Consider the following 10188-nt stretch of genomic DNA (forward strand, 5'->3'; position numbering starts at 1 on the left):
TTAGGAACAGGAAAAATAAAAGTAAAAGCATAGAGGTGACAGCTTAGAATTACATTACAACTCTATTGAATTTGAATCTAGTACATGTTTTTTTTGATAAGAAAGAAGATAAAATTTACTAGGACATAGGATGTTTGTCCCACGTGTGACGGTTGGAATTGGAATTAGAAGAAGGTATGTTATGTGTGATGCAATGTCACCATATGTATTATGTAACACTGTCTTTGCTTCACGCAAACCCTCTTCTTTTCTTTCCTTCTATATATACTATTATTCCCTTCCCTTGTTACAAACAATATTGCGTGGCTTTAAAGTACTAACACTACTATATATATATATATATAAGCCTTTCAATAATAATAATATAATAATTCTTTTTGAAAAAATAATAACATAATGTTTCTTAAAAAAAAATCATTGTATATACAACAACATTTTTAAATTAAAATTGAATAAGAAAAATATTTAGATAAAATGGTATTTAACTCTCAGCTTAATGATCTTTCAAAAAAAAAAACTATCAACTCAATGAGTGTTATAAGATGTCCTCGTGAGCTTAGCTCAGTTGGTATAGACAATGCATAATATATGCAAGATCCGGGTTCAAACCCCGGCCACCGCAAAAAAAAATGAGTGTTGTAAGATTCACTGAGAATGTATTAGAGTACGTCATACTACTTCAAAATTTATAGGGATGAAAATTATATTTAGAGAGGGAAAATGAAGTTTATCTCTAACTTTGTCACTAAAAGAATTATATTTTTTTTCACCTCTAATTTTTGTTATTAATTATTTCTTTTTAGTAGTAAACGTTTGAGAGTTTGTTATATATTTAAATTTTACAAGTCGAGAGATCAATTTTTGCATTGTCCTAATTCATTAATGCATCTTATAAAAATAAAAATAAAAACATTTTACCAAAATGAAAATTAAACCAACTAGGTCTAGTCCATCTCAAGTGATTGACCCACCACCAAAAGCACTCACTCATTACTCATTCATTCATTCATTCCATATATCAAAATCAAGTTATAACAATAGCAACACTTACACACAAACCCAACATCTTATCTCCTTCATTATATATACATATTTCTTTATGACTCACAAGAGTTTGTTTCAACTTCAACCCTGAACAAGAAAAAGTGAGACAAAAAAATGGATTACTGTGGAGGAAAGATTGGTGGAAGTGATCAAAGAGGTGGTGGGCCTTGTGGTGCTTGCAAGTTTTTGAGGAGAAAGTGTGTAAAAGGTTGCATATTTGCACCATATTTTGATTCAGACCAAGGAACGGTTCATTTTGCAGCAGTTCATAAAGTGTTTGGTGCTAGTAATGCCTCTAAGTTACTCATGCGTATTCCAGCTCATAAACGTCTTGATGCTGTTGTTACTCTTTGCTATGAAGCTCTTGCTAGGGCTAGAGACCCTGTTTATGGTTGTGTTGCTCACATCTTTGCACTTCAACAACAGGTATATTTATTTAAAAAATTTATTTCAATATACATATAATTTCCTTTAATTTTTCTTCATTGTAGTGTCACATATTTCTAAGTGTTAATCACATATTTTGAAATCAATGGATGAAACTTTATTAAAGTGTATAGAAACAAATCAAACATGAGTTTATCTTTTCTTCTTTGGAGTTGTTGCTTTTCTAGAGTACACCCAACATTATGTGTTAAGAAAGTGATAAGAAAATTACTCCACACAAAGAATATGTGCCCTAGTAACTTCCTCTCTTTATGTTTTACTTTGGTAATTGCCATTTTTTATTTTAAAGCCTTGAGGTATTCAAGACGTGAGAATACTTATGTTGATATTTGCTTATATATAGGCGTGTCTTTATTTTATATCTTGATGAATATGTAGTAAAGTGTGTATATTATACATTAAGTTTGAAAAGTTTTTTAGTGATAGCAAATTACAATTAATCATTTGTATGATTTTAAAAATAATTATAATTAAAGTCAAGCATTTTAATGTGGTCGTTATGATTGATTGAGAATGTAAATGTTAAAAGCACTATTTAAAGTGAAATTTTATCTTAGGAACTATGTATTCAATAAATATATTGAAATATTAAAAAGTAATTTTTTAACATAAAACTTATTAATTGTTTACTTTTTAAAATATTTAACATATATCCTTGATGCACCGGTTAACATGACTCTAAATTAAACTTATTGTGTAATCACCGTTGCATTAGGCTGGGATACTTTTAGTTAAAACCAGTTATTTTTAAGGGTTAAATATCTTTTGATCCCTATAAATATATAACATTTCCTTTCGGTTTCTCTAAAAATTTCTTCCATTTTTAGTCCCAAAAAATTGTCAGTCACAATTTTCGGTCCATACTTTTATGTCAAAACTTGTGTAGCCTTCATATTTTTAAATAGAATTTTTTCAGAAATTTTTGAATATTATAATAATCTCTCCCAAAAATTTTTAAGTTTTTTAACGAAATATGAATTAAATATAAACTTTTTCTGTTTCTTGCGCTTAAAATTCATATTTAATTAATATTTTGTTAAAAAAAAATTAGTTGTTTTTTAGGAATTCTAATAATATTTTAAACATTTTTGAAAATTTTCATTCAAAAACATGAAGACCACATATAAGTTAACTTAAAAGTACAGATTAAAAATGGTGATTAAAAATACTAGAAGTTAAAGAAAAATTTAAAGGATGCTAAAACGAAAAGTTGTAATATGTATAAGGATAAAAATATATTTAACCCAATTATTAATTATTAATGCTCAACAAAGAAGAATATAGAGTTGTATTGACTCATTCTCTCAAAAAAAAAAAAAAAAAGAGTTGTATTGACTCATGGTTCAATTAAACATAGCCATGATCATGCTAACGTGCACCGTGGTGCGAAGTCCTGCACTCTAGTATTGTCGCATGACAATAATCACTGTTTGCATTCCTCGTAGGTCAAGATCTTACTCTTTAGAATATTTCATAGAATAAGAAGAAGTACAATCTACTATTTGCTTTCACACGATTGTTAGCTTGTCCATATTTTACATGGATGCTACTTAACTAGGGTACCCCTATAAGTGTAGGTAGGTATTATGTTTCATGGTCTAAACTCTAATGCCAAGTATCTATAATCAAGTAGACTAGTGACTAACCTTATTTGAGTCCAAAAAATATATACTACCTTTACATTATGGTTTACAAAAACATTACCAAAACACTAGTTAATTAGATACTCCTTCACATGTGTTTTAAGATTTAATTTAGATTAATAAATAAATCTTAAATATAATTTTATTTTTCATTGACATACTCAAGCTCAAGCATATCTATACCCTTTATATTCACTAATGTAAGTTTACATAATTGATAAAAGAAGTAATTAGTGTAACTTTTGAACTTTGAAACTAGGGTCCATTTTTAGTAGAACAGTTGATTTTGTAAAAAAATAATATGGTATTTTACTAAAAGTAGTGTAGAACCATACAATTTTTACCATTTTATTGAGGTTGGACTCTTGAAAACAACATATAAATAGAGATCTTTAACAACAAAAAGAAAACCAACAATTAAAAAAAAAATAAGGAAGTATATAACTAGCATCAAAATGTTGGGACATGAAATCAATAATGTATTGTTAAAGTTTGGTTAGGTATAAATTTCTAATGAATATAATAAATATTATGAAAGTCATGTTAGCATGCAATATTTTAAAAGAGATAGGTGGTGGTGGAAGCCGCCAACTGTGTATGGCTGACTACGGAGGACTGTCTGTTGCTTGCCGGAGCTAACAAGCAATGCAATTCAGCAGCTCGAGAAATATTCAAATATTTTTAGTATTGACTTTCAAATTCTTGATACACTTGCTTTGATTTACTCTCTATGCATAATACATTTGTATATTAGCGAATAGTATAGTAGGCAATGTTTGTTTCCTAAGTATTAAATTCACTATCTAAAATCATGAAGTAGATGTTTATCTTGTTTTATCGGGCTAAAGACTATGAGTCAAAAAAATGGGGCTAATAAAGACCAAGGTAACACCTCAATTATCGAAAACATTGTATCTTTTAATATTATAAAATGAACATGGAATAGTAGTGTATCAAAAAATAAAAGGAATCTAGATTAGCCAAGATCGAATTAAATCATGGACATGCAACAGCGTTAAAACACATAATAGTAGTGTTTCAAAAAAAAAAAAGGAATTTAGATTAACTAAGGTTCTGGATTCGAATCCAGTCTTGAATTTGCAGCCAATTTAGACCAACAATGCTTGAGAGATTAGTTTTCATAGTTATGTGTGAAGGAGACACGGTTTACAAAAAAAAAAAAAGGATATAGAATTAATGTCCACCCTCCGGTCACTATTATAAGCAAAAAATTACATTTTGGATTCATTCAATTAATAGTGTATATGGTCTTCATTATAGACCACATATATCATTTAATGAATGAATCTAAAATATTAATTTTTTTTCTTATAATAGTCACCATATGGTGTTTTTGTTTGTACAAGTGAGACATTATTATCCGATATTCATTAGTCAAATTAGAACTAAAGTGTATTGTCATGTTAATTTAATTTATAATTATGATATTATACAAAATTTATTAGTAAACTTAGGAATTCAGACTATGAAAATATTACATTAAGATAACTTTATCTAACCATCACATTTCAATCAATGGATCAAAGTCTCATAACTATATTGTACTAAAAAAAGTCTCAAAAGTAAGTGTGTGTATATATATATATATATATATGGTTTTGCTATGATACATCCACTAATTTTTATGTGGGAGTGTTTTAGCAAAAATAAAATTAAAAAGTTGTTAAATACACCTTAAGGTGAATGTTGCTAAAACAGACATTCTAAAAAATAAGTGGATGTATGTTAGCAACTCTTACATGCATTTGTTAGAATACATCCACTTAATTTTTAGAAGGTGTGTTTTAGCAAGTTATAACTAAAAAGTAGTTAAATGCACTTTAAGGTGTAGCTTGCTAGTAGAGATATTATATATTATATGCAGGGATCGGGGTTCGAATCTCGGACACCCCATTTCTTTACATTTAAAATGTGTGAGCTTTAGCGACTAAATTAGTTAAAAATAAATAAAAATATTCCAGAGAAGTTATATTAGGGGATATAAAATTGGTTTTCTAGCAGGGACAAGGGAGTTAAAGAATGGAGTTATAAGAAGATCGAATATTCGATTCAAAATGCTAACAATTAATATAACAGACTTTTTTTTTTGACAAATATTAACAAACATTTGTTAATTTTTACTCTTGTATTGGCATCGTTGGTGCCATTTGTTAATTATTAATACAACTTATTATTGCTACTTCAAAAAGACAATTAACAAATATTGGTTGTTTAAAGAAAACTTCAGAGAAGTATATTATCAAAATGCTCAACACTTACAAAGACATTAATACTCACATAATACACAGGAGTCAAATTTAGAATTTCTTTTAAAAAAATGCAAACAGATATCTCTAAAATATGTTAACCAGTATCCTTAGTTAACATGACCCTTTCTTTCATCTATAAGTTTTGATTAGGCAAAGACATAAAATAATCAATTTAGTTTTGACAAGTCTATGTGAACTAGTTAAAGCAAGGTTGTAATTGTTTAACGTACTAAATAAAGTTACATAATCTTATGCGTGATACCATAGAAACCTTTGCCATATCTTTGAAAAATGCATTGTATAATCTAAGTTCCAAGATATAATAATTGAGGAAGAGTGCTTCTTTAGATATTCATCCACCTGAAATAATCTGTGATTAGTTACTATAGAGGAAGTAACAATTTAACACCAATAGATTCCTTATCTTTTAATTAGGCCGGATTCCATTGTGTAAGTGATAAGTTACCAACCAAATACGAATTAAGTACTCACTTCAAGATTCTCTACCCAATAATAGAAGTATAGAACAAGGAAAAGTTGTTTGGATAAGATTGATTATGTCTTTTTGAACTAGTAGTGTTAATGTAGCAGTCAAAATAAAATATTGAAGTTTATCTCTTAATACCAAATAAGAGTATTCTTCACATGCATGTACATAATTTGGAGTGTATATGCCAAAATGTATAAATCTTTATTTATCTGTTCAACTCTGACATTTCCTTATCATTTGCATGTTTTGTAATTGGGGAAAGGTTATTTTTTAATAGACAAGATGGTAATAATTGTCGATGAAAATTCACGTATTTAAATGGAGAAATTAGAGTTCAAATACCGATCTTAATGTTTTGTTTAATAATATCAATATTTTTATCGGTTGAGCTAAAATTTATGAACATAAAAAGCTATTTTTAATCAGAGAATCATAATAATATATTTTGGTCATATAACTATTTACTCTTAATTTGGCCACATAATTTTCTATTTTATTTATAACGGAGAATGTTAACTAGTGTCTATAGGCATTGATTAAAGTATTAAAATTAGTTTGTATTAAAAAGTTGTGTAATTACGTATTAAGAAAAAAGTGTAATTGTTGCATTGACAAAAGGAACAACTTGTAAAATTTCATTTAATATAATCTTAAAACATGCCCTTAGGGCTGTAGTTAGCAAGACTCTTTTACAATTAGGAGTCAACTAGAAAGAAAAGAAAAAAAAAAACTACTTATATGGTCTACATATGTGCATGTATTTTTTTTCGATAGGCCAAAAAATAGTTGAGGTATCAAAGTGAATCTGAAAGGTAGATATCTCCATCCTCTGTTGCATACTCATAATATATTATTAAAAAAAGGGAATATATATATATATATATATATATATATATATAAAAGGAGGCCAAACCAAAACCCTCAAAAATCAAAGAAAAAAGAAAGAAGAATAAGAAACAGAACAAAAAATACGGCCTAGAAGATAAGGTGTAGCTCAAACACCTTTGGGTTCACCCTTAGAACGAGTGTTGTAGGAATTGAATTTACGTTTCTTCTGCTTCTTCGTCAGATATGTGCATGTATTGAATATTGTTTAATTTCTCTCAACAAAATCATGATATCTTCCAATTTGAGGTTCCAAATGTATGCATTGTTTACGTATTGTTTGTGTTTTAAACATTAAGTTAAATCCATTTAATTTTGACTTTGTTACATAGTAACAAACAACACTGGTATGATATGAATAATTTACTTAATGGGTCTGGACTTCATAACCCTTTCATATACTAGTAGAATTCCTATATTCTAAAGTTGTTTAAGAACTTCATATGATTCCAATTAAGAGCCTAGTCTTATTAAAAAAAAAAATAATAATAATATGAATCACTGGTTACTTGTATATATTTTCAGTACTAAAATTGTCTTCTTTAACATAAACATCGAAATTGTTTGATATGCCTTAACCTGGAAATAACCTCTAACCTGAGTGGTCGCAAGGCCAAACCCTTTGACACTCCAGAGTCGATCTGGTGCTACCAGGTTCACCTTTCGATGGCGTCAAAACAATGTTAGCCACCCATGGCGATAGCGATTAGTCCTTAGTTGAGTGCATTGGAATACAATAAATCTTTGATGCCTTATCAGAAGCAAAACACATTAATAATTTGAGTTATTATATTCAATTTGTATGGTGCAGGTTATGAGCTTGCAGGCAGAGTTAACCTATGTTCAAGCCACTCTTGCGACAATGCAGCGCCTCCCAATCTCACTCGCTCCATCGCTTCCAAACCCTCAAAGCTCTTCACCAAGTTTTCACTCCTCCTCGGATCACGTGGGAACAAATGCAGACATGCACAGTGCCTCTAACATGTCCATGCATTTTGATCCTCATCAGCCACTTTCATCATTGGACTTGAGCAGCTTCTTCAATCAATCAGATCAACAACTTGATGATGATGAACTCCAAGCTTTGGCTCGAGAATTTGTCTCTAGGTACTTGCCTGGAGTAAGATTTCAGCCATCTAATTCTCACTAAGGTTTCTATAGCTTGTAATTTTTCTTTCTTTTTAATGTTGAAGCTTTTGTTTTGGAATTGTCTAATGAAATTATAACTTCACCTAATTTCCTGAGCAAGTTACTAATTGTACCTGATCGGTTTGTACTAGTTTCAACATGAAGAATTATGTAACCAAACTAGGGACATTGCGCCCTTTCTTTTGCAGATAAGTTTTCTATTTCCTTTTATTGATTAAAGACAAACAAATAGTTATTCAATAATGTAACTAGTTTTGGCCCTTTTATAGCATTGGCATCAAAAAGATTTTAACTTTTTGTCAAAAAAATAAATAAAAAAATTTTAACTTGCTAAAAGAAAATAGTCATATCGATGCAAACAAATGCTGCAGTTAAAGGCAAACAAATGCAACTGATGCAACCAATTCAGGTTGCAATGCTGTTACGAAAACCTCAAATCTTTATATTCGACCGCAGTTGTCATTGCAGCCACAATTTAGAACTATCATAGCAAGAGGAGCGCTAGAAACACTCTATTTTCAACACACAATATCATGATACAATAGAATGCTGATGCTCTATGGAAAATGCTTTATCAGGTTTAAATGAGTATCTGGTGAACTGATTCTGAAACATCCAAATGTAATAGTTCAATACGACCATCAGGTTGATATAACAATATCGTCAACAATAGAAAAATAATCAAACTGTTGCAATTATTTCATCAATAAGACCGTAAACACCTGTCAGAGAAGAATAAGTTACTGAAAGACTACTTCCATGCAACTTTCTGATCATGTCTGTTATTATACTAATTTCATCACAAACATGGAGTAAAGAATAAGAGGTGGGTTACGACAACAAGGTCCTCACAAACTTCTAAAGAATCATTACCAAGTCAAAGTAAAGAAACTCAGCTTAATTCAACCCTTTTCGATGACATCTTAATTTGTGCCTACTGCAATAAACATTTGTTCAAAAAGCACTCATGCATACAGTAAGATCCATTAAGAGAGTGAAAAATATGAAATGTCAAACATAATTAAATCTACAAATTAATGCAAGGAGTCCTTTCTTTGGAACTACACCAAAAGCACAGACCCCAATAGTTGGATTTGGATTAAATCAATTCAAAATACCATCTAGTTGATCCATGCATTCAACAAGTCTCAGCCATCAGATCAATAGTCAATGGATTAGATCAGACGAATCATATTCATAGTTTGTGTATGAACTCTCTTTACAAACATTGTGCATTTGCTTGTGAATGAATTTTTGTTAACAAATCTAAGCCGTATAATAACTTTTTTTAAAAATTTATCACATTCATTTAGTTTTGTATCGGTATTGTGCTATGTATCTGGGTTTCTTAGATTATCATTATTGTAATCATAACTTGGTTACTCTCCGAGTTGCTGCCCAAAGCAAAAACTACAGCTGTCCTGAAAGATGTTTCATTCGTGACAGAAAACCAGTCAGAGTACACTCCTTTCGTAGTAAACAAACCGCACCAGACTCCTGCAGAAAACTAGCCACAACCGTTAAGTATCCCACTCTCGTGCAAGTCTCTTTTGCTTTGCCATCCACAGTAACTTCCTCGCATGTTATTTTCTAGACTCAAGTAACTTTCTACTATAGAAGCAACATACTGATCCAGGGATATTAAAGTTCAACATTTTCACTTTTAGAGATTAGGGAAGAGTCAATGAAGCCTACTTGCTTTGGGAACAGCAAGATCAATTCCTGGTTACCTGGTTTCAATCAATTAAGAGTTACATACTCAACAAATAATGGTTTGTATCAACTATCAAGTGTATATCCCACCCACAGGTTCTGAGATCCACCTCTGTTACTGTTCTAAAAGATTCTACAGGTGGTTTCAGTTAGCTTCTTAAAATTAGTCGAATTTTGATAGTACATTTGTGTTGCATTCTGTTAGCAGCTAGTTACTTTTGTCAGCATTCTGATAAGTAAATTGTGGCCTTGGAAATTGGGAGAGTGCAGATCTAAGAAGTTCTGCATTATTGTTTTGTAATCCATGGGAGAGTACAATTCCAGTTATTTCTACATTGTTAACTAACAAATAATTAGGAAGGTTCTAGATACTGGGGGTCTGTTTAGATTGGTGGTAGAGGATAGAATGCAATAAGACAAAATGGAGTCGGATAAAATTAAAACATTTATTTTTCAAAATATGATTCGCTCATTCCATTTCATTTCACCCTATACCACTGATCCAAACAAGCCTTTAAGAATTATAAAACACCTCTTTATATCTCAT

The 10188-nt window shown here is 30.1% G+C and overlaps 1 protein-coding gene across 1 annotated transcript; it reads left to right on the forward strand.

The window, feature by feature from the left end:
• Positions 1–942: 942 nt before the first annotated feature.
• LOC25501018 (LOB domain-containing protein 19) lies at positions 943–8157 on the forward strand. Its single transcript, XM_013589563.3, has 2 exons — positions 943–1470; positions 7591–8157. The coding sequence occupies exons 1-2, from the start codon at positions 1159–1161 to the stop codon at positions 7927–7929; spliced, it is 651 nt and encodes a 216-aa protein (XP_013445017.1). The 5' UTR covers positions 943–1158; the 3' UTR covers positions 7930–8157.
• The last annotated feature ends 2031 nt before the right edge of the window (positions 8158–10188 follow it).

Source organism: Medicago truncatula, chromosome 8 (genome assembly GCF_003473485.1).
Source record: "Medicago truncatula cultivar Jemalong A17 chromosome 8, MtrunA17r5.0-ANR, whole genome shotgun sequence".
NCBI classification, from domain to species: Eukaryota; Viridiplantae; Streptophyta; class Magnoliopsida; order Fabales; family Fabaceae; genus Medicago; species Medicago truncatula.

Coding starts and splice junctions, on each gene's coding strand:
- LOC25501018 (XM_013589563.3), top strand. CDS start 1,159: ATGGATTACTGTGGAGGAAAGATTGGTGGAAGTGATCAAAGAGGTGGT. Junction 1,471..7,590: donor TCTTTGCACTTCAACAACAG/GTATATTTATTT, acceptor TGTATGGTGCAG/GTTATGAGCTTGCAGGCAGA.